The following is a 24,714-nucleotide window of genomic DNA, read 5'->3' on the forward strand; positions in this document are numbered from 1 at the left end:
AGTCATGGACTGGCCTCCCCAAAGCCCAGACCTGTACATTACTAAAGCAGTGTGGGATCATCTTGATACAGAATGGAGAAAAAGGCAGAACTCTATTTATGACCTTGAATACCATATTACCATTTATCTTTGCACATGAATACCTTGCTGCACCTATTTGTCATTTTCCAGTATATACCACAACAACCATCAGCTTAATATTGGCCACTTTGGGATGTTGTTAAAGAAATGAGGGGTGTTTTAAAACTTGTGCACAGTAATGCACCTAACAAAGTGATGGATGAGTGTAGATTATAACAAAATACTTTATTAGTTATTAATAAGCTACATCATGGCATCATTTTCCCCCACTGTTTTTGAATTCACAATAGTCATTCTGGATTGAAATATCACTTATGGGCTTCTTAAATGTGTATTTCTGTATTTCTTCTGCATACATCATTAAATTTTCTTGTTTGTATGAACTTGATAAAATGTTTACCCCTTCTCTTTCTTAGCTTGTCTCTATTATATCAAACGTTTTCCACCATGTTTAAACAGTCTAAATGTTGAAACGCTGATTTGACTGTGTAGAACTGTACGTCTTTCTGGTCTCCACCAGATGGCAATATTGCGTCATTAATCTACAGGAATGTTCAAACAGACGCATTCAAATTATCACTGTTTGCAAAAACTGGGTCAAACTCAGATGGGGACCGTTTCTACGCAACGCAACTTGACCGCAATCACGTTATCTCACAAGTCGCCTATGCAACAATATGATCATGCTATGAAAATATATTTTAAAGGAAGTCGATGAATAATCGAAAAGTTACATATGTTTTCCCAAAAAGTTCATTCCGTTCATCTGGAAGTCTCATCTCAGTCGCAGCTGACTGCAGGTTTCCCCCCAACCTTGTAAACAGTATAGCTCTGCACAATGACTGAAACTAGCACCAAGTTTCAGTTATTATGCAAAAGTTGAGACTGAAGAAATCGCTTGGGTGAGTGACGAAACGTTTCTCCCTCTGAAAACGCTACATAGAAATGAACAGAATGAACGGGTTGGTGACCCACTTATGAGCCGTGCTTAAGGTTGTCTAACCACGCGTGTAACCATCCAATGTTTCGATCGAGGATGGAAAAAAAACGAGCGATATCTTACTGATCTCCACCGATCCACTTGTACACATACACAAAAGTCATGAATAACGTGCAGTATGCAGGAAATATCTCAGACTTCCTCTTGCTCTAGGTCACCGACAGGAAACATAAACCACTTTAACAAGTGTGAAAAGACACAGGCAGATTTTCACACAGACTAAGAACTTGATGACAGAGGCTATGCCGAGGACGTAAAGTTCTGAGCCTGAAGCTGAAGGTTCATGATGAGTTGTTTCCTGCTCTCGGTTTGGAGGTCCAGTTTGATTCTCTGCCTTGGTCAGCTTTTGCGTTGTGGTAAGTGGTACACTGGCTTCCTTTAGCTGGAGTGGATTCTAGTCAGTGACCTCGAGGATTCACTGGAGATGTCAGAATATTAACTGTGTTAAAGTAAGCTGTTGGTAAGAACACACTGTATGTCCATTTTGAATAGAATAAAAATATAGAATTACCATCAGTACATTTGCATGTTAAGCTCATCGTCTTTGGTAAAGCTAAAATATTGTCTGTGTTGTTTGCGAAAGCAAATTAGCTCCGAATTATTTTCATGCATCATTTGCATCATGAAATAGGTAGCAATAAATGTTTCATGGGTCTGGATTTTGACCCAGTGTTTTGTTTTTAAAGTATGGAATTTAAAGTGTTCAATATTCCCCTTGTGTATAGGCTATATTATTATATATTATCCCCCCTGTAGTCTGAGTGTTTCCTCAGCTGCCCTCCTGTCGTTTAGATTCCATGTTTCCTCGTATTTCCATGTTTAATTTGTTCAATTTTGGTTTCTCTTATTTTATACCTTTACGATCAGTGTTAATAGAAAGCTCACTTTATATTAACTTGTTCCTGCCTGTCAGTGTCTCCTTCATTGGGGCCCTCATTCAGTTTCACATCATCTGCAGCCTGCAGATCTTGACAAAATGTTTGCTTTCTCTGGGGAAAAAATATTTCCTACATGAAGGAAAATAAAGTGACTCAAGAAAACAAACAGTTTTTACTTGGATGAAAAGAAGACGATTGTACACATTATTTGATTTAATTCGATTTCTATCACGGTCTGAATAGCACTCCTATCCTTGTAATCTTCGTCTAGACTTGTAAGACTACCGCAGACAGTTTGTGACAGGAACCCACAGTTTCCTTAAAAAGGAACTAACAAAAAACACAGTCATATGGCTGATTGTGGCCATCACCTGGAGGGTGAATATATCTTTTTTCAAAACTTGCAAACATTTTTTCTTTTTTTAGCCGAAATGTCATAAAAACCATATTTTTGCAGAAAATAACTTAACAAATAAAAAAATATATAAATCTTTCTGAAAATATTGTGTATTCATTCCATCATTCATTTGTAACATGCCTGCAACATATATGTTAGATACTTTAATACTTATAAATACACAAGTGGCACTTTGAAGTTGCAGGATTCAGATGACTTCATTTGTGTTTTGTCTCTGCTTTACTCAGGAGAGGCCAGAGTGAAAACTGAAGTACAAGCTGGGCCTCTGTATCGTGTGTTAGGCTCTCCCCTCTACATCACCTGCAGTGTGAGTGGCTTCAGAAGTGAAAACACTGACAAACATTTTGAATTCCGTATGACGAAGCCTTCAAACCCAAACTTTGAGATCCAAATCATCAGTTCACATGAAGATGATTTTGGATATTCTTCTCACCTAAACCGTGTGATAAAAAATGAAATTACTTTGAAACGTCTCTCACCAAACTCAGTCCGCTTCGAGATAAAAAGCCTGCAGAAAACTGATGAAGGGGAATATGAATGTACTGCAGTCAACTTAGAAGGTGCTTATGATGGAGAGTATTCTGCTAAGACAGTCGTTAAAGGTAATCAATCGCCATCCTGATTTTCAGTCATAACGCTTGAATGTGTCTTCATGTAGGTATGGTACAGATGATGTCAGAGCATTCATGACTTTTGATTTCTCTGATGTGGTTTCATAGTGATTGAAGACTCCCTGAGTGTCTCATCATCTGCTTCCACACCACTGAGCTTAAACGAGGGTGAAGCTCTGACTTTAACATGCCTGGCCTCTAGCAGCACCAGCCAGCACACCCATCTGTCTGTTGCCTGGTATCTCCATAAAGATGGACAGGAGGACGCTCAGCCTATCATTTCTCTGAATAGAGATTTTACACTGAGCCCAGGCCAGGGGTTTGAAAGGCGTTACCAAGCAGGTCTCATACGCTTAGATAAATGGGGAGAGGCCTCGTACAGCCTAAAGATGGCTGAGGTTGAGCCATCAGACCAAGGTAGGATCTACTGCCAGGCTCAGGAGTGGATCCAAGATCCTGATGGCTCCTGGTACATCATCATACAGAAGAATGCAGAAGAAATGACCCTGACAGTTAAAGCCACAGGTTGGAAGCATTTCATTGATTTTGCTTAGCCATGCTATATTAAATTACATGTATTGATCAGCACATTAATGTTAGACAACTGCCTTCATGATTTAATGTGTGGATGTCTCACTGTTTTCATTTTTTATCTTGAGTAGAGGTGGTGGAGCCATCGTCTCCGTCTCTGGCAGTGGAAATCTCAGCACAGCCGGCAGCGCTGCAGGAGGGGCAGGAGCTGATGCTGTCCTGTAATATAAACACACAGGACGTGGAGAAAAGATTCTTCTCTGTAGCATGGCTCAAGGGAAGTGTGGAGCTGGCCCGCATTGGTCCCACAGGCGTTCTCACTGTGGCACCGGAGTACAGTGTTCGACAGAAAAATGGAGAGCTCAGAGCCGCCCGAAGCGGGAACAGAGATTACCGTCTCATCTTAAAGCCTGTGAGAACTGAGGACCAGGGAGAGTATATCTGTACAGTCTGGCCTCAAGAGAGAGGCCAAGATGATACTTTTATTGAGGGAGAACCCAAAGACTCCAGCCCACAGCGGGTCAGCGTCTCAGCCACAGGTGTGTCAAAGTGAACACATTCCAGGTTTAACTCTTTTCCCTTTTTCATTGTTAATTTTATCTGTAGTTATTAAGGATTACACAAGGTGATTTTTCTTATTTGTTTTTACTGTTAGTGAAATTGAATTATTTTATTATTAACTTCTCAAACACAGCAGTACTATTTGTCTCTTGCCTCATCTCCTCACAGAAAACAGGCTGACAGTCAAAATGCAGCAAGCTGTAAATGTGGCCGAAGGGGGCGGGCTGCATCTCTTCTGTAAAGTGGATGGGGTTCAAGGTCAGCTGTCTGTCACCTGGCAACACAAACCAACACCAACGGCCCCGTTCACTGAGATCATCAGCATAAGTCAGGAGGGTGTTACAGAGATAGCAGAGGAGTTCGTTAGTCGCAAAGTGAAGGTGATGCGTCCAACTACTGACAACTTCACCTTAGCGCTTGATGAGGTCACACTGTCTGATTCAGGAGTGTACCAGTGTGCTGTGTCTGAGCGCAAACCTAACGGCAAGACTCACAACCAGGCACAAACTACCACTGTGACAGTGACTTCTATAGGTAAGATGTGTCTGTGTGTTTGTGTAGTACAAACTATGTAAGATATGATATTACCTTCATTGTAACAGGTGTTTCTATCATAAATTCTAACACTTCTTTGTTAAACTACACTTCAAATATTACAGAAGAAATAGCAAAGTAAAAAGTGGATTTTGGTCAGCTTGACTATTAATCTGTTTACTTGTAGATATATTCATTAAACCATTTAGCCCATAGTAATATATTAAAAGATAATGGCATAAAAACATCCGAAACATACTGTACTGATATTGAGAGTCTTAATGTAATCCTTTGGGAACCCTTCTTTTGTTTACTGAACAACATTAAATCAAACGTTACATTTCCCCACAGGAAATCTAGATGGAATACGTCTACAAAGCAAAATCATGTTGTTTAGTGGATTTACTCTTTGCATCGTCATAAGTCAAAATTTTAGGTTTCCACATCTCAACACTCAACAATCAGATTGCACATTTATCACCAGCGAGCAAAAAATATTTTGTTTTATGTATTTTTTTTAGCTGAATTGTGAGTGTGGCTTTCAGAAAACAAAACTGTCTTCAGAATGTTTGACTGAACATTATGTTTTGTAGCATTTCAGCCCCAGGGTTTGTCATAGTGAACACACACACTCAGTTATTCAGGGTTTAATTCACTTTCCTTTTTACATTGTTGATTTTACCTGCTGTTATTAAGGCTCACTTGTAGTTTCAAAGTGTTAGTTTTCTTATTTATGTTTTTGCTGTTTGTAAAATTACTTTTTCTATGACTATCTTCTCAAACACAGCAGTACTATTTGTCTCTTGCCTCATCTCCTCACAGACAACAGGCTGACAGTCAAAATGCAGCAGGCTGTAAATGTCACCGAAGGGGGCGGGCTGCATCTCTTCTGTAAAGTGGATGGGGTTCAAGGTCAGCTCTCTGTCACCTGGCAACACAAATCAACACCAACGGCCCCGTTCACTGAGATCATCAGTATAAATGAGGAGGGTGTTACAGAGATAGCAGAGGAGTTTGTGAGTCGCAAAGTGAGGGTGATGCGTCCATCTACTGACAACTTCACCTTAGTGCTTGATGAGGTCACGCTGTCTGATTCAGGAGTGTACCAGTGTGCTGTGTCTGAGCGCATAACTAATGGAAAGACTCACACCCAGACACAAACTACCACTGTGACAGTGATTTCTATAGGTAAGATGTGTCTGTGTGTTTGTTACCTACATTACAACAGGTTTTTCTTCTTATTGAGTGTTTTGATTTGTTTAATAATAAATTAGCAAAGTAAATATGTGGATTTTGATCTGCTTGGCTATTGATCTGTTTATTTGCAGATATGTCCATTGAACACTTTAGCTCATAGTGATATATCACAAGAAAATGCTAGACAAATATCCAAAACCTGATATTGAGATCTTGTCACCGTTGGGAATCCTTCCTTTGTTTACTGTACCCCTGCAATTAAACTAAACTTTACATTTACAAGCAATGTTCTTTGCTTTTACGTAAGAAATGAAGGGTGACATAACAATAGCCATATTGTGTAGACTGAGAAGCCAGTTGTGGTTTTGTAGCCATGTATTCACATCTCCTTTTTGCTTTCAACACTAATGATTGCTTGATCACCAGCTTCTCCTTTCTTACTTGCTGTCACTGACTATTTTGGATTTTTGTGTCAGACACGCTGATGGGAGTGTCTCTAAGCAGTCGCAACACTCAGGTGACTGTTGGAGAAAAATTGGAGTTGATGTGCCGGGTCAAAGGTCCACACATGCCGGTAACAGTGACTTGGAGCGTGCAACGTGAGGCTAAAACACCAGACACCGTCCTGACACTTTTCCCTGATGGCACCATCAGTTGGTCTGCAGATCAGAACCACTACCAGCTGCGAGTAGAAAGCAGAAAAACTGAAGTCATGTACTATCTGCTGGTCATTGGTACCAGCCACAGAGAAGGAGGAAGCTACCAGTGTAATGTGTCTGTCTTACTGAAGAATGTACACAAGGAGTTGAAAGCATCCAATCAGCTTTCTGTGATAGTAATCAACCCAGGTACTGCCAGCTGCAGCCATTTTGGGGCATCATTAAATTAAATGAGTCATGTTTTTCCCTGTTTCCTCAGAAAATAATGAAAATGTTGTCTCCTTTTCTAGTAAGCAGGCTTGATGTGTCACCTATTCCTGCGTTGACAACAAACATGAACACTGACATAACAATAACATGCTCCATCATCACAAAAACGTCTGAATCATCACTCTATTCTATCACCTGGCTGCATGAGGAAAATGCCGGAAATAAGACCATTGTAAGCTTGGACCAGAATTCCATAGTAACGGAATCCCAGGTGGACCTGCGTCAGCGAATCAGCATGAGGCGCAGCAAAGGACCCACTTTTGAACTGATTATTCGGCAAGCTCGAATCTCAGATAAAGGTTTATATACATGCAAAGTGGGCGAGTGGCTTCAAGATCCTCGTGGTGAATGGTATCTGCTCTCAACAGTGTCCAAAAGCACAGTGCTAACAATTACTGAGCCTGGTGAATACATTTATTTTTCATACTGCAGAAACATGTTCACATGCCATATACAGTTGGCACCACAATAAATTAAACAGACCATTTAAAAATATATAACTTCATATTAATTTTTTTCCATTCTCTAGCCAACGACCTTCGTTTAGATAAGAAAGAGCAGCAGCTGACTGCCAAAGAAGGAGAGGAAGTCAAGCTCAACTGTAGCATCACCTCAGGAGCTTCTGGTTCTTCGGTTTTCTATCGAGTCATTTGGCATTATGCTGCACACAGTTCTTCTTTGAAGAAAGCCTCCCTGGTGGAGCTTGATCACACCGGCCTGGTGAGTTACCCAGACAACAATGACATCAGAGGCCTGCAGGAGCGGCTACGCCTGTCCAGACCCACTCAGAAAAGCTTTTACCTAAGTATTCAGAAAGCCCATGAAGAGGATAGTGGAACCTACTGGTGCCAAGTGGATCAATACCAGCTGGATAATGAAGCTCACTGGCAGCTGAAGGCCTCAGACAGTGGTGGTGCTATCAAAGTCAGTGTAAAAGTAACAGGTATGATCACAGTTTTAGAAGTGTTCTGTTGGGCTCCTAATAGTCTAGCTATTTTGTGAGGTGTATGAATTAAGGATACTTGTAAGCACATTTTAAACCAATTAAGAAGCGGGTGATGTGTTTCCCTCAGTTACAAGTTCTGTGTCAATCCATCTGACCCTAATAGTGGTGGATGACATCAAACAAGACTTAAGTTTCAATCTTAAATTCAAGTCAAAAGCTCGTGCTTCAGGCCTTTTCTAAATCTGGGTCTGTACAAAGTCATAGAGAGTTGACATCCCCAGAACAGCCATATGAGAGCACACAGCTTTGGATGTGAGTAAAGCAGCCCCAACCATCCACACTTGTGACTGGAGACCTTTAATGGAACTAGATGAACTTCAGTGGGCTGCCAAATATGACTCAAATCAAGATGTGTTTGCACTGTGAAGCATGCAAAGGTTTTTCTAGTCCCCTCACTGAATGAAGATGGAGCTAGAAATGAACAAGAGACTATCTTCAATCTTCTTGCTGTAACTTTGTATCAACCATATATAATGTAGTGTTATCATCTAATTTAACTCTATAAAAAAGGAATCAAATGTAATTCCCAAAACCTTGACAAAATGTTCCACTCTTCTCAGTTGTCTTCTGGGCACCTCTCTTGTTTTGCTGTTGATTGTTTCATCTCTTCTGTTTGGCTGTTTGCAAGCTCTCCCTTGTGTGTCAGTATAACTGAATTTCATTAGGTCTCACTGATTAGTTACCTTAATAAACTAAAGTTTTGCCCTTGTCCTTTTTCACAGAAAACAATCTCTCTGTTTCAAAGGAAGATACAGCGATGAATATAAGCAGAAACCAGGATTTTACTTTCCCCTGTAACATCAACAAACAATCCAGCAATGAATCCAAGTTCCAGGTCACATGGTTTTGGCAGAAAGAAATAGAAACGAAACAGCGCCCCTTATTTACAGTCTACAGAAACTCCATTCTGCAACACAGGTTTGGGGAGAATGTTCGCCTGAGATACGACCACCCTGACCCCAGCCAATTCAGCCTCACGTTCTTGAACCCTGGCCCTGAAAATAGTGGCCTGTATTTCTGTGAGGTAGAGGAGTGGCTGCCTTCTCTGTCTCGTGGGTGGAGAAAAGTTGCAGTGGAAAAGTCAGGGCATTTCAATGTCAGTGTTCTCACAGAAGGTAGGCATGTCTTAACACACTTAGTCATTTCTCTCAGTAAATATCACAAGATCATCTGGAAATACCTTTCTTTGTCTTCTTCTTTGCAGGTGATGCTAATGCCGTATCTGAATGCAATACAACAACCTATACAATCGTTATTGCAGTTCTCATCATTATGGTGGTGGTTATATTATTACTGATGTTCAAGTTGTGCAGAAGTAAAGGCTCACAAGGAAAAAACTCATCTTCATCTCTCTGGGCTGAATCAGTACCTATGAACAACAAACCCAGTGGAGACGATTGAAGAGCAAAGACATTTTTTTTTGGTGTCTTTTAGATATGATGCAAAAATATGTAAAATTTTCCATTTAAATAATTGTGTCCATTCATTTGTTTATAACATTCCATGAAGTAGCTCTGCTGATTTACTTTTAGTACAGGTAGGAAGATTTTTTTTCTTTAGGAGTTAATGAAACTACATTTAGAAAGGCAATTCTCATTTTATAGATACTTCTGCTCATTTTTAAGGCCCGAATGCACAAGCAGCTGAACTGTGGTGAGTCTGTGGCTTCACATCTGCGAAGACGTTGCAATGTAGCACGTTTTCATGCAGTTATAAGCATAAATTGTGGTGAATGTCTAACTAGTTCAGCAATTACTCAACCGGGAAGTGCTGTGGTAATGCTCAGAATGACTGTGTGGTCTTGAAATCCTGCTGAGTTTTCCATGTGGCAGACATTTAAATGTTAGATACTGATTGCCACAATGTTCTTAAGAATTTTCACAAGATACTTACTAATGCAAACTTTTCCCTTTTTTGCTATCGTTACAAAATTGTTTTGCTAAAGCTTACGAAATTGTTTGGTGATGACCGTATTTCTCATTTGCATCTGAGCCATGATGCACAGTGTTATATATATGTGTGTGTGTGTGTCTCGTTTTTTTTATGTTTGTCACATGCAATCTAAGTATTACATTTTTTTCATTGCTGTGGCTTGAAACAATAATTCTGATTTAAATTTTTAACTGAAGATAAAAGCCATCTAAAGAATAGACCTTGACAGTTCATCATTAGATAAGATACTGAATATCAATGGATTGTAAAAATGAACTGCACACATATGGTAGACATAGGTATTGGTCAGCCATTTAAAGCATTTTAATTCATGGTTATTCATCTTGCATTTGTCCCACTGGCTGTTAAGTTGAGTGTTACTTTTTTATGGATTGTATTCCTCTATGAATTTTATTTTTTCAAAAGTTATAGGCTTGGGCAGGTCTACTGCCCCTGAAGGACTGCTTTTATGTTGATGTGAGTGCTTTCAAAGTGAAAAATAAAGTCAGCACTTTGACGTGTCAATGTGTCAAAATAAAAAATATATAAAAAGACATAAACAATAATAGTGTGTGGCTATGCAGGGGCACATAGGATGCAATGTACTATATATGTGTGCTGTCTCACACTCTGTCATTCTTTCTCTATTTCACTCAATGTTTCCTGCATCACCCTCTATGAATCTTTAACAGTCCATCTGTGCAAAAGACTAGAATTGAATCAACTTGTTGCCTTTCCTTTTCAGTGAACAGCTGAAAGAAAAGGAAGGCTTTTGTGTGGTGTTTGTATACAAGTTGAGGTAAAACTTGCAGCGTCGCTCTGAAAGATGTGAGAGACTAAAAGAGCACTTTATGGCAGACTGTAGTTCTCTCGGCCTCAGAGAGATGTTGTGCTGTTTTGAATTTTTGAATTGGTTGAATTTTACAAAGTGGTGGACTCGGCTCCTTGGTACAGCCTCCCCCTAAACGTTACTGTAATTTCACTTGCTTGTGTTGCCATGGCAATGACTGTCGGGGCAAACAAAAAACCAACAAAAATTTGGGAGGCAAATCGCTGCACAAATGTTGCATTGACGGATATGATTTTATATAATTTTATATGATAGAGGTCAGTGATATTAAAGCAGTAGGCTTACACATTTCCCCTTCTTTTCGTGGGAAATGACACTGAAAGAACACTGCTTTTACAAAAACAATGACTCTGTTTGTCCGTACCTGCATACACAAACAATGAGTAGATTTCATATGTCAGTTGTGCATGCTGCCTGTCTGGTTGTTTAGCACACTTAAATGGCAAAGTGCCAGGAAGAATATTAGTGCCACTTGTAATGTTGTGGATCCTGTGGCCTCACCTCTAGCACCACCATGAGGACATTTTTTGGGTGAAATGTCTAGATAACTTTGACGAACCCCTAGGTTTCCATCTAGCTCCAACAACAGGATGCAATATTTCTTTTTCGCGTTGGCAATAATAATAAAGACGATCTGATGGTTGTTAACTTCAGTACAGCTACTGAGTTTTGTGGTCCTTCGATATTGAGTCGAGAGCCATCATCAGCTCAAGATTCCAGTGTTCAAGATCCTAAAACTGCAAGAAAAGAAATTCCAATTAGTCCAAAATATAAATGTCAGCAATATTCCCCAACATTTAGACTGCAAACATGTTAAACATTAAGTCTGCTAAAACAACAGCATGTGAGCACTCATAGAAGGTGACTGCAGTTTCCTGAAGGAACAGAAGATGTCCGGGGAAACCCGCTGGTCCTTATGGGTGGCTCCAAACTGATTCCATAGCCTCTGGTTCACAGCCAAGATCTCCATCCCCCCAATTTTCTTTAACCTCTTAAGCCCCAAGCCTACCTGATCTCCTGCCTTTTGCCCCCGTATCAGGGGGCATTGGGGCTTAAGAGGTTAATCAAATCTATAATTCTGGAAAACTTAACCCTTATTTCTTTCAATGTTTCTGTAAGTGTGTCTTTCACCTGCATTTTGAGCAGCAGCTTGATGTGACAATGAAACATGCAGGTCTGTGAAACACTGTAAGTCTCAAAATAGGACTTTAGGACAAAGAGATGATCTAATTGAGATGTAGGAATATCATATTGTTCAGTCTATAGCTCAAAAGAAGACTCAAAGTCCTAATGAAGCTAAGAAAAGGTTTCATGATACATGATACTACATGCAATTCACCCATTATTAGCAGGCTTCTGCTTAATTATGTGCCAACTTGAACTGGGAAAAAACTCCTGGTGTTATTTATGTATTGTTCCATAGGAGGTGTGAATAAATTGGGGATCTGTGCCATATATTACTTCTATAGATCCCTAGTTTCTGTTATGATTATAATCCATGCTGATTCATACAGGGACGAAGCATGGCAGTGCAGGGAAAGGTAAAAACACTTTGCATCTCTAGCTGGTTTTCTTTTTTTGCTGCTAATTAAAAACATCACTGATTGGCATGTGGCCTGCAGAAGCTTCACGGTTTAGCCTACAGAGCATTTCTGTTTTGTTTGCAGTTTCTATTCTGTCTCATTCAGAGTGAATTTCTAATATTTTTATTCTTGAACACATGTCCTGAACAGTTTACACTAGAATACATTTTCTTTCATCATTTCAAGTCTCTTTTCTCTTAACCAGAATTTAATATGGTGAATATGGTAATAAGGATAGATGGATGTTTTCTGATTGATACTCACTTCATAAAATGTTTTTTCCCCATACTACTTTCTGTATTTGTCTCACAAATGTGTATTTTGTTTAAGGACTAATACAGTCTCCTACCTAAAATACTTTCTTAGCATTTCTGTTGAATACATCCATTCATTCTCATCTGCATGCCCAATTCAGGGTCCTGGAGGGGCTGGAGCCTTTCCCAGCCACCACAGGGCGAGGTGTACCCTGGACAGGCCACCAGTCTGCAACAGTGCCAAGGTTTTTAAGAGTAGAAACTGCTGCTGTGAGGCTCTTTATGCCTTTTTTGAACATACCTAAGAATATTTTTTATGGCATCAGGGTAGAGAATGACAAACACATAAAACGTTATTTTGTTAATTTTATGAACATTTAAAAATAAAGTCCCCCACTATTTTTAAGCAGTCTGCAAATTAAAATGCCGATTTGAATATGACTGGATAAACTGTAAGTCTTTATGTTCTCCACTAGGTGGTATTATTGCCTCATTAATATACAGCATCATTCAAACAACCACATTCAAGCTTGCAAAGTTTGCAGTAAGTGGCCGAATTTAGATGGGGTGGTCCTAAGCAGCATAATTAACTACTTTCTCTCAAGCTGCCTATGCAAGAATCTGATCAAGGACGTAAATGTCAATGTCAAAAACGTGCATTACCTGCTGGGAACGCGCAAAGACATGAGTTTCGTTTGCACGAATTCAGAGGTGGAAGCGACTTGCTGTCTAGCAGGTTTTATTTTTAAGACATGTATTTGTAATGTCTAGCGGTGGTCAGTTTTGCCCTTCTCTCTCCCCACTCGTTTTGGGGAAGCAAGAAAAAAAAAAGAAGCCCAGTTGTCGTTCCAGTTTTGCCACTTCTTCGTACACTGTTTGGCAATTTCCCGACAGGAATTCACTGACATGTACGAGGCCAGGTGTTCTGGGAATCCATCCTACCCGTTGTTTCTACGCATGCGCACAACACGAATTTCAGTGGCGGACCATCCTACCTATGTGAATATATGCTACTAACATACTCTGACAGGTAAAATTAAGTGCCAAACCGTCCTACCTTTGTAAATGTGACGTACAAGCATACTTTAACAGCTAAAATTAAGTGGCAAACAATCCTACCTTTGTGAATATGCGCTAGAAGCATCATTTTACAGCTAGAATTCAGTGGCAAATCATCTTACCTTTGTTAATAACAGCTAGACAGATACTCTGACAGGTAAAATTACGTGCCAAACCATGCTACCTTTGTGAATGTGACCTACAAGCATACTTTAACGGCTAAAATGAAGTGGCAAACCGTCCTGGCTTTATAATTATGAGCTACAAGCATACTCTGATGGGCAAAGTTAAGTGGCAAACCGTTATACCTACTTACATTTGTGCTGGAATGAATCTGTGACAGCAGAAATGTGCATAAACTACTTGCGGTAGGACGTTTTGCCAAAGTAGGACGTTTTGTCAGAACACCGGAAATGCACAGGAGCAGTCTGAACAGGCCAATCACAATAGTAGCCGTCTCCCTCAGCGGGACGCGCAATAACATTTCCAAGAAATTGCACGTCATTATGTTCCCATTTACGGCGTGAAAGGTTTCAAAGAGGTTCGTAACGTACCTGAAGCGCAGGCAAATCAAGGCATGAAAAGGCACAGAGAGATCACACAGTACACATTAACCAAGGGCTTGATCGCAGCCGAGGACGTACAGTGTTGAGCCTGAAGTTGAAGGCTCACGATGAGTTTCGTGCTCTCTCTATGGAGGGCGGGTGTGATTCTCTGCTTGGGTCAACTTTTATATTGTGGTAAGTAGTACAGTGAATTCCTGTAGTTCCATAATATTAATTTTAATGTCTCAGATAAACCCAAGATGTTGTTTGTGTTGTCTGTAAATGTTTTTTTCACATTTTATGAAATTATATTTAGCAGAAACCTCAGAGTAAACTCACTGATTGATAAATGTTAATTCTTTTTTGGTCACCATAGTTTAATATCAGTTTAGTTGCTACAGAAAATTAGCTCCTCCAAATTATTTTCACTTTTCACGAATCACTTTTATGACAAAGTAGTAATGTTTGCTTTCTGTGGGGAAAAATATATTCCTGCATGAAATAAATAAAGCCAATCGAGCCAACAGGACACACCGTTACAGGTGATATCTGACAAAACTTGCAAACATTTTCTTTTAATCATAAATGTCATACAAACATATTTCCACAGGGAAATAAGACCTCTAAAAATAAAAAATGTCAAAATCTTTCTGAAAACATTGTGTGCACCTGTATATCAATGGATGTTCTATGCACAATTCATGCAGTGTGCCATAACCTACAGTATATGTTAGATACTTATAAATATACTTGTAAATACATGAGTGACACTTCAAAGTTTCAGGATTCAGATGACTTCATTTGTGTTTTGTCTCTGCTTTACTCAGGAGAGGCCAGAGTGAAAACTGAAGTACAAGCTGGGCCTCTGTATCGTGTGTTAGGCGCTCCCCTCTACATCACCTGCAGTGTGAGTGGCTTCAGAAGTGAAAACACTGACAAACATTTTGAATTCCGTATGACGAAGCCTTCAAACCCAAACTTTGAGATCCAAATCATCAGTTCACATGAAGATACTTTTGGATATTCTTCTCACCTAAACCGTGTGAGAAAAAATGAAATTACTTTGAAACGTCTCTCACCAAACTCAGTCCGCTTCGAGATAAAAAGCCTGCAGAAAACTGATGAAGGGGAATATGAATGTACTGCAGTCAACTTAGAAGGTGCTTATGATGGAGAGTATTCTGCTAAGACAGTCGTTAAAGGTAATCAATTGCCATCCTGATTTTCAGTCATAACGCTTGAATGTGTCTTCATGTAGGTATGGTACAGATGATGTCAGAGCATTCATGACTTTTGATTTCTCTGATGTGGTTTCATAGTGATTGAAGACTCCCTGAGTGTCTCATCATCTGCTTCCACACCACTGAGCTTAAACGAGGGTGAAGCTCTGACTTTAACATGCCTGGCCTCTAGCAGCACCAGCCAGCACACCCATCTGTCTGTTGCCTGGTATCTCCATAAAGATGGACAGGAGGACGCTCAGCCTATCATTTCTCTGAATAGAGATTTTACACTGAGCCCAGGCCAGGGGTTTGAAAGGCGTTACCAAGCAGGTCTCATACGCTTAGATAAATGGGGAGAGGCCTCGTACAGCCTAAAGATGGCTGAGGTTGAGCCATCAGACCAAGGTAGGATCTACTGCCAGGCTCAGGAGTGGATCCAAGATCCTGATGGCTCCTGGTACATCATCATACAGAAGAATGCAGAAGAAATGACCCTGACAGTTAAAGCCACAGGTGGGAATTTTACTCAGTCGTGCTATATTTATAACACATCTTGAGATTGGTCAGCACATTAATGTTTACTTATCCTATAGACACCTATGTGGATGTCTCACTGTTTTCATTTTTTGTCTTGAGTAGAGGTGGTGGAGCCATCGTCTCCGTCTCTGGCAGTGGAAATCTCAGCACAGCCGGCAGCGCTGCAGGAGGGGCAGGAGCTGATGCTGTCCTGTAATATAAACACACAGGACGTGGAGAAAAGATTCTTCTCTGTAGCATGGCTCAAGGGAAGTGTGGAGCTGGCCCGCATTGGTCCCACAGGCGTTCTCACTGTGGCACCGGAGTACAGTGTTCGACAGAAAAATGGAGAGCTCAGAGCCGCCCGGACTGGGAACAGAAATTACCGTCTCATCTTAAAGCCTGTGAGAACTGAGGACCAGGGAGAGTATATCTGTACAGTCTGGCCTCAAGAGAGAGGCCAAGATGATGCTTTTATTGAAGGAGAACCCAAAGACTCCAGCCCACAGCGGGTCAGCGTCTCAGCCACAGGTGTGTCAAAGTGAACACATACACACTCAGTTATTCAGGGGTTTAAGTCACTGTACCTTTACATTGTTTGTCTGCTCCCAAAGAGAGGAGTGAAGAAGTTGTGACAAACACTGCAGTCAAAATATCCACTTCAGCTGTTGTTATAAGTAGCTTCATTGACTACATCCACTGGTCCTACTAAAATTCACTGGACACGGGCACACACAGAGGTTGTGGCACAGTGTGAAGCACTATTAAAATTATTACTTATTAACTCAGTTATCACACTCCAAAACCCACTACACTCAATTCCATCACCTCACCAGGTCCGACCTAACACCTGACCACTTCCAGTGAATACACCAGCTGCTACCAGGAAACCTTAAATATAACAGCAGGACCAGGGTTAAAATCACTAACACAATATCTAAAACAAAAAAATTTAAATAGGAACCATTTAAAAACTCCAGTGGATAATAATTGGCACATGACTGGAATTCGAAACAGAAGCAAGGAATAATTAGAATCACGCATAGCATTAACACATCATACACGACTGCATTGCTACAAATATGCTCAATAATTAAACATGTAAATCCCCACAGCTACAGGTTAAGGTTCCTGAGGAAGGGCTTTAACATAAATTTGCATCAATAAAATAACAAAATGGCTCAAGAGGTACTTCACTAACACCAGCTTGCTTTGTTTCATTTTTTTTTTTAAGTTTATGACATACTTCTAAAAGAAACATCCAGCCCCAGGTTAGTAATTAATCTGCTAAAGTGACTCATCTAGCTGATAGTACATTTACTGCACAAAGATGAGGCCGGTATTTAATCAACCCCGTTCACTGAACAAGACAAAGGCCTACCACACCTGGTGCACAGCCTTTTGTTACCTCAGCACCTCCCACTAATACGCCCATTATTCTCAATACTGCTGATTCTCCCAGGAACCTGTAAGTTTCCATACACTAGGTTAATTTTATCGAATGTTATTAATTCTTTCTGTTGCCTCATCTCCTCACAGAAAACAGGCTGTCAATCAAAATGCAGCAAGCAGGAAATGTCACCGAAGGGGGCGGGCTGCATCTCTCCTGTAAAGTGGATGGGGTTCAAGGTCAGCTCTCTGTCACCTGGCAACTCAAATCAGCACGAATGGCCTCGTTCACCGAGATCATCAGTATAAGTCAGGAGGGTGTTACAGAGATAGCAGAGGAGTTCATGAGTCGCAAAGTGAAGGTGATGCGTCCAGCTACTCACAACTTCACCTTAGAGCTTGATGAGGTCACGCTGTCTGATTCAGGAGTGTACCGGTGTGCTGTGTCTGAGCGCAAACCTAACAGCAAGACTCACAACCAGGCACAAACTACCACTGTGACAGTGATTTCTATAGGTAAGATGTGTCTGTGTGTTTGTGTAGTGCAAACTATTCAAAACATATGATATTACCTTCATTGTAACAGGTGTTTCTCCCATAAATTCTAACACTTCTTTGTTAAACTACACTTCAAATATTACAGAAGGAATAACAAAGTAAATATATGGATTTTGGTCAGTTTGAGTAATTAGCTGTTTACTTGCAGATATATTCATTAAACACTTTAATCCGTAGTGACATATTACAAGAAAATGGCAGACAAATATCCAAAACATACTGATATTGAGAGTCTTAATGTAATCCTTTGGGAACCCTTCTTTTGTTTACTGAACAACATTAAATCAAACGTTACATTTCCCCACAGGAAATCTAGATGGAATACATCTACAAAGCAAAATCATGTTGTTTAGTGGATTTACTCTTTGCATCATCATAGGTCAAAATTTTAGATTTCCACATTTCAACACTCAACAATGAGATTGCACATTTATTAACAAAAAGCAAAAGTTGTTTTGTTTTGTGTGTTTCTTAGCTGAATTGTGAGTGCGACTTTCAGAAAACAAAACTGTCTTCAGAATGTTTGACTGAATATTATTTGTTGTAGCATTTCAGCCCCAGGGTTTGTCATAGTGAACACACACACTCAGTTATTCAGGGTTTAATTCACTTTCCTTTTTACATTGTTGATTTGAATCTGTTGGTATTAAGGCTTAAACAAAGTGTTAGGTTGCATATTTTTGTTTCTGTTTTTTTTTTACTGTTAGGGAAATTATTTTGTCTTCTCAAACACAGCAGTACTATCTGTCTCTTGCCTCATCTCTTTACAGAAAACAGGCTGACAGTCAAAATGCAGCAGGCTGTAAATGTCACCGAAGGGGGCGGGCTGCATCTCTCCTGTAAAGTGGATGGGGTTCAAGGTCAGCTCTCTGTCACCTGGCAACACAAATCAACACCAACGGCCTCGTTCACCGACATCATCAGTATAAATGAGGAGGGTGTTACAGAGATAGCAGAGGAGTTCATGAGTCGCAAAGTGAGGGTGATGCGTCCATCTACTGACAACTTCACCTTAGTGCTTGATGAGGTCTCGCTGTCTGATTCAGGAGTGTACCGGTGTGCTGTGTCTGAGCGCAAACCTAATGGCAACACTCACAACCAGACACAAACTACCACTGTGACAGTGATTTCTATAGGTAAGGTGTGTCTGTGTGTTTGTGTAGTGCAAACTATTCAAGACATATGATATTACTTTCATTGTAACAGGTGTTTGTTCTTATTGAGTGGTGTGATTTGTTGAGCTTTTCTAAAACCACTTTGGGAAGGTTTAACTTTCTGTGAAGTATGATTTGTTGGCTCTGTCAAAACAGAAAAGGTTTGATGATGCTAAGGTTTTCATTGCATCTTGATGATGGACAGAATTACAAATGAGTATATCACAGGGGCAGCTCAGGATTAGCTGTTTCTTTGGACATATAAGTTATAGAGGCAACGGTGAGCAGCATATGTGAAAAGGAGGGTAGTGGTTATAATAGGCAAACAATGCTGAATATCAGTCTAATAGGCAGGATGGTAAAAGGAATTATTTTAATTTCTTTGCATTTTCATAACTATATGACAGGAGACATTAACACTCAGCGGGTAGGTTACACATTAACAAACCACAAGCACAAATGGGTTTTTTTGCCAAGCCAGGCTTTCAGGGAAAAAAAGCTATCCATATGGAAAATATATATATAAATCTTATAAAGTTTGTATCTGTCTTGTGTGAAACTTGTATGAAAAGCATATAAGAGTGAAAACAGATATAAGATCCCTTGAAAAATTATATAATGAAACTCGTATGTTTTGGATACTTACTAAAACAATGTATGAAAGTAATGAGAAAGTGGCCACTTTCATGAGTAAATCACATATAAGTTTTTACTATTTCTTTTCCATATGGGTATCCTTAGAATGTTTGTGTTTGACTGAATATTTTGTTTTAGGGCAAATGTGGTTTAGGTTTCGCTTACAGTTTTTAAATATGACACGTAGCTGCATAAATATATGGCTAAAGCTGGCTAATGCATGCATTTATAAGCTTGAGACATAGATGTCATGACACATATTGGATGAAAGTCATTTTTGTGTATTCAAGCTAACCTTTTCTTTTTTTAAAAGATGAAATGATGCATGATTTTTTTTTCTTTGACACTCATGATTGCTTGATCACCAGCTTCTCCTTTCTTACTTGCTGTCACTGACTATTTTGGATTTTTGTGTCAGACACGCTGATGGGAGTGTCTCTAATCAGTCGCAAGACTCGGGTGACTGTTGGAGAAAAATTGGAGTTGATGTGCCGGGTCAAAGGTCCACACATGCCGGTAACAGTGACTTGGAGCGTGCAACGTGAGGCTAAAACACCAGACACCGTCCTGACACTTTTCCCCTGATGGCACCATCAGTTGGTCTGCAGATCAGAACCACTACCAGCTGCGAGTAGAAAGCAGAAAAACTGAAGTCATGTACTATCTGCTGGTCATTGGTACCAGCCACAGAGAAGGAGGAAGCTACCAGTGTAATGTGTCTGTCTTACTGAAGAATGTGCACAAGGAGTTGAAAGCATCCAATCAGCTTTCTGTGATAGTAAACAACCCAGGTACTGCCAGCTGCAGCCATTTTGGGGCATCATTAAATAGAAAGAGTCATGTTTGTCCCTGTTTCCTCAGAAAATAATGAAAATGTTGTCTCCTTTTCTAGTAAGCAGGCTTGATGTGTCACCTATTCCTGCGTTGACAAGAACTATAAGCACTGACATAACAATAACATGCTCCATCATCAAAAAAACATCTGAATCATCACTCTATTCTATCACCTGGCTGCATGAGGAAAATGCCGGAAATAAGACCATTGTAAGCTTGGACCGGAATTCCATAGTAACGGAATCCCAGGTGGACCTGCGTCAGCGAATCAGCATGAGGCGCAGCAAAGGACCCACTTTTGAACTGATTATTCGGCAAGCTCGAATCTCAGATAAAGGTTTATATACATGCAAAGTGGGCGAGTGGCTTCAAGATCCTCGTGGTGAATGGTATCTGCTCTCAACAGTGTCCAAAAGCACAGTGCTAACAATTACTGAGCCTGGTGAATACATTTATTTTTCATTACTTTATTACTTAACATGCCATATTGTATATGGCATATGGCATAAGCACAAAAATAAATGAAACATGCCATTTAGAAATATATAACTTCATCTTCTTATTTCTATTTTCTAGCCCCCAACCTTCGTTTAGATAAGAAAGAGCAGCAGCTGACTGCCAAAGAAGGAGAGGAAGTCAAGCTCAACTGTAGCATCACCTCAGGAGCTTCTGGTTCTTCGGTTTTCTATCGAGTCATTTGGCATTTTGCTGCACACAGTTCTTCTTTGAAGAAAGCCTCCCTGGTGGAGCTTGATCACACCGGCCTGGTGAGTTACCCAGAGAACAATGACACCAGAGGCCTGCAGGAGCGGCTACGCCTGTCCAGACCCACTCAGAAAAGCTTTTACCTAAGTATTCAGAAAGCCCATGAAGAGGATAGTGGAACCTTCTGGTGCCAAGTGGATCAATACCAGCTGGATAATGAAGCTCACTGGCAGCTGAAGGCCTCAGACAGTGGTGGTGCTATCAAACTCAGTGTAATAGTAACAGGTATGATCACAGTTTTAGAAGTGTTCTGTTGGAATGTTAATGTTCTTAATGTTGTAGCTTATGTTTGCATGGATGTTTTTCTCCTCCTCTTTCCTGATTTTTCCTGATTTTTTTTCCTTCATTAGCCCTATAAGTCTTTAACACCCAAGGTAACATTACTAACGCATTCTAATCTCTTTATTTGTAATGAGAGATTATATCAAAAGAAGAGTTCAGATCAAGGAGCACGAGTATGTTTAAGAGCCCAGAGACAGCTGACATTAGTAAATCATTGGTGATTTGATCAGAACTGTGTCTATACTGTGAAGTGTCTAAAAGTTAGAATTAAATATTTGGTAAGGTGAGAATACATTTATAAAACAACTGGAGAAAAACATTTTGAAAGGGTTTACATCAAGTTTCTCAAGAAATGGAATTATCAGGTCTTATCAGGTCTGATACCTTGTTAAACAAAAGTTTTATCCTTGTGCGTATTCACAGAAAACAATCTCTCTATTCCAAAGGAGGAAGCAGAGATGAATACAAGCAGAAACCAGGATTTGACTATCCCCTGTAACATCAACAAACAATCCAGCCATGAATCCAAGTTCCAGGTCACATGGTTTTGGCAGAAAGAAATAGAAACGAAACAGCGCCCCATATTCACAGTCTACAGAAACTCGACTCTACAGGACAGGTTTGGGGAGAATGTTCGCCTGAAATACGACCACCCTGACCCCAGCCAATTCAGCCTCACGTTCCTGAACCCTGGCCCTGAAAATAGTGGCCTGTATTTCTGTGAGGTAGAGGAGTGGCTGCCTTCTCTGTCTCGTGGGTGGAGAAAAGTTGCAGTGGAAAAGTCAGGGCATTTCAATGTCAGTGTTCTCACGGAAGGTAGGCATGTCTTGACACACTTGCCTTAACACGTCATTTTTCTCAGTAAATATCAAAAGATGTGGAAATACCTTTCTTTGTCTTCTTCTTTGCAGGTGATGCTAATGCCGATTCTGAATGTAGCACAAGGACTTATATAATAATAGCTATTGTAATTCTCATCGTCTTAGTTTTAGTCCTATTGCTACTCGTAGTCACGATGTGCAGAAGTAAAGGCTCACTGGGAAACAAGTCAGGGCCATCTCTGTGGGGTGAATCAGTGCCTATGAACACCAGTCGAAGTGGAGATGACTGAACAGCAGAAACTTTTTTTTGTTTTTTTTAAACGCACACATGCAAAAGTTTTCAGTTGGACTCCACCTAGTTTTAGACAAGTGGTCCACCACACTTGTTTCAGAACTCGAGGGGACTGATCTTTCCAAGCTGTTGCACCCAGACTGTTGAATGTGCTTCCTCTATCTGTACAGCGTTTGGACTTGGTGGAGACCTTCAAAAAGCAGCTAAAGACATTTTTATTTCGAAAATCTTTTAATTAGACCAGGGCTTTTATGATGTATTTATGACTGTATTGTGTTTTTGATACCTCTCTTGTGAAGCACTTTGTGACATCTGTCTGTAAAATATGCTACATAAATAAACTTTTACATTTACTTTACTGTTCTTTTACTTTCTGCCTTTACAAGTGTCCACTTTATTTGAAATAAACAAACAAAAATCATCTATACAGGCAGCTTACATTTGTGGATCTGTGCAAAGTTGACAGCATAAAATTTGCTTGAAAACCCCACGTGGGCGTGCGACATCATCTGTGAGTACCAGGTGAGTGGTGCACACGTATTCAAGGTTTTGTGAGCGAGGAGAGGTGTTACGTGTAGTTTCAGACATTTGTATGCACAGAAAGGGTTTTTATAGAGAAAATTATCGATTTGTGAGCAGAACTTAAATTGTGCGTGAATGATGAGTATTTATTTAGGTTTGGATGTACTCATTTGTAAAACAGTTTAACATGTGGTCAGATTGCTTTGTATTTGTGTGTGGATTGGAGCACACGACTGTGAGTCCTCTAAAATTACATAAAAATCACTGTACACTGGTGTAAATCTTAGTCCTGTCAGCCTTGGATGTAATCAGGGCCATCCTCACACACATGAAGGAGGTGCTCATTGATGAATTGAGAACTATATCTAGTTTTGATTATGTTAACTGTGAAGAAAACTGCCTCGCTTTTGTGTGGAGCCAAATATAGTTGAAATGCACAGGGGCACTAAAAGTGGAAGGGTCATCTCACACAATCTGCTCTTTCAGGTCCACATCGTCTTCGAGATTAACAAAATGCATCAGGAGAGCCCCAGCATTTACTCATTGGTCTATTTTCACTCTACTTTTCTAATGGCAGAGCACCATTTGTTCCTTATTCTTTCTTTCCTTTCTTCGTGTCACCTGTATCTTTTTTTAACATTACCCATTGCAGTCATCTGTATTTCTCCTTTCTTCTTTTTACATCACTTCTGTCTACTGTCTTTTCATGTGTACCTTACTCATTCTGTCTGCACTTTAGAGTCAGTGTTTACCACCTGGAATGCACTGAGTTGATTGGCTGACTGGTATCATGTGGGATGGCTTAACTCGCATCAAGTTGGTCTGTGCATTTCTTCAGCCACTGAACCTAGATCATAACCTTCTGTTTTGGCTGTAGGTCCGGGTCTGTATAGGATAGCAGTCTGCCTGTTGGTGACCTCTGGCCAATAACAGTCCATGAAATAGCTCTACCGGTTTACTTTCAGTGCAAATACGAATACTTTTGAAGAATAAAATCAGCACTTTGATAAACTAACATACCAAAATAAAATGTGTTGCTCTGCAAATACTCAGACTGCAATGCACTGTATATATATTCTCATATATTTTTGTATAAGTACTAGTGAGATTCTGAGTGTCTGCTGTTATTTGCCTTGGTTGTATGGTTGCTGCACTGGCACAAAACTGTATAAATCCAATCAAAATTTTAATGCTTTTCCTCCATCTGTCTCACACTCTCCTTCTTTCTCTCCTCCTCTTTCCTGACTCAATTTTTCTTTCCCTTCATCAGCTCTATAAATCTTTAACACTCCACCTGTGTAAGAAAATGGAATAGAAACTACTTTTTGCTTTTGCTTTTGAGGGAACAGCCATAGACATCAGATTACTCTCATACTGAGGGAGGCTCATGTGTGGTGATTGTGTACAAGTTGAGGTAAAACTTGCAGTGTTTCTCTGAAAGATGTGAGAGACTGAAAGAACACTCAGGAACTTTATGGCAGACTGTAGTTCTCTCAGCCCCAGAGAGATGATGTTGTGCTGCCTTTGGTCTTGGGTTTTATCATCCTTTCACAGCCTGGTGGACTGGGCTCCTTGGTACAGCTACCCTCGAAAATTTTGTCTAATTTCACTTCCTTGTGTTTCCATGGCAATGCTTGTCAGTGCAAACAAAGAAACACTGAATTTGGGAGGCAAATCAATGCTTGCAACTGTGCAGTAAAGGCTAGTAGAGGCAAAATCGCATCCACAGCAGCAGCCATTAGACCTCCCTCTT

The 24,714-nt window shown here is 40.1% G+C and overlaps 1 protein-coding gene and 1 long non-coding RNA gene across 8 annotated transcripts; one reads left to right on the plus strand and one right to left on the minus strand.

The window, feature by feature from the left end:
* The first annotated feature begins 858 nt into the window (after positions 1 to 858).
* Positions 859 to 22,793, plus strand: LOC120717492 (immunoglobulin superfamily member 3-like). 7 transcript variants are annotated; one of them, XR_005692212.1, is made up of 12 exons: positions 1,131 to 1,437; positions 2,605 to 2,979; positions 3,097 to 3,513; positions 3,651 to 4,058; positions 4,249 to 4,614; positions 5,437 to 5,802; positions 6,288 to 6,659; positions 20,338 to 20,721; positions 20,856 to 21,269; positions 21,750 to 22,142; positions 22,238 to 22,519; positions 22,586 to 22,793. XR_005692212.1 is itself a non-coding variant. In XM_040005535.1 (11 exons), exons 1-11 carry the CDS (start codon positions 1,365 to 1,367, stop codon positions 9,145 to 9,147), a joined length of 3,765 nt encoding a protein of 1,254 aa, XP_039861469.1. In that variant the 5' UTR covers positions 859 to 1,364; the 3' UTR covers positions 9,148 to 10,220. The 7 variants fall into 7 exon arrangements, 6 of the variants coding, with proteins under 6 accessions (XP_039861469.1, XP_039861472.1, XP_039861471.1 ...); XM_040005535.1 differs by lacking the exons at positions 20,338 to 20,721; positions 20,856 to 21,269; positions 21,750 to 22,142; positions 22,238 to 22,519; positions 22,586 to 22,793 and adding exons at positions 6,761 to 7,144; positions 7,270 to 7,683; positions 8,469 to 8,861; positions 8,951 to 10,220 and having other exon boundaries at positions 859 to 1,437; XM_040005534.1 differs by lacking the exons at positions 20,338 to 20,721; positions 20,856 to 21,269 and adding exons at positions 6,761 to 7,144; positions 7,270 to 7,683 and having other exon boundaries at positions 1,097 to 1,437; positions 22,238 to 22,793.
* On the minus strand, positions 9,037 to 14,104 carry LOC120717493. Its single transcript, XR_005692213.1, has 2 exons — positions 12,461 to 14,104; positions 9,037 to 11,265 (listed from the first exon to the last, which is right to left on the minus strand). It is a non-coding gene; the product is annotated as an uncharacterized LOC120717493 (long non-coding RNA).
* Positions 22,794 to 24,714: the final 1,921 nt, after the last annotated feature.

This window comes from Simochromis diagramma, unplaced genomic scaffold, assembly GCF_900408965.1.
Source record: "Simochromis diagramma unplaced genomic scaffold, fSimDia1.1 OVJJ01000501.1, whole genome shotgun sequence".
In the NCBI taxonomy this organism is placed as follows: domain Eukaryota; kingdom Metazoa; phylum Chordata; class Actinopteri; order Cichliformes; family Cichlidae; genus Simochromis; species Simochromis diagramma.

What these genes read in the sequence shown, in the direction of transcription:
- LOC120717492 (XM_040005534.1), top strand. Translation starts at nt 1,365, where the DNA reads ATGATGAGTTGTTTCCTGCTCTCGGTTTGGAGGTCCAGTTTGATTCTC. An exon ending in GGTCAGCGTCTCAGCCACAG is followed by an intron (nt 4,059 to 4,248) that starts GTGTGTCAAAGT and finishes ATCTCCTCACAG; the next exon opens with AAAACAGGCTGACAGTCAAA. An exon ending in TGTGATAGTAATCAACCCAG is followed by an intron (nt 6,660 to 6,760) that starts GTACTGCCAGCT and finishes CTCCTTTTCTAG; the next exon opens with TAAGCAGGCTTGATGTGTCA.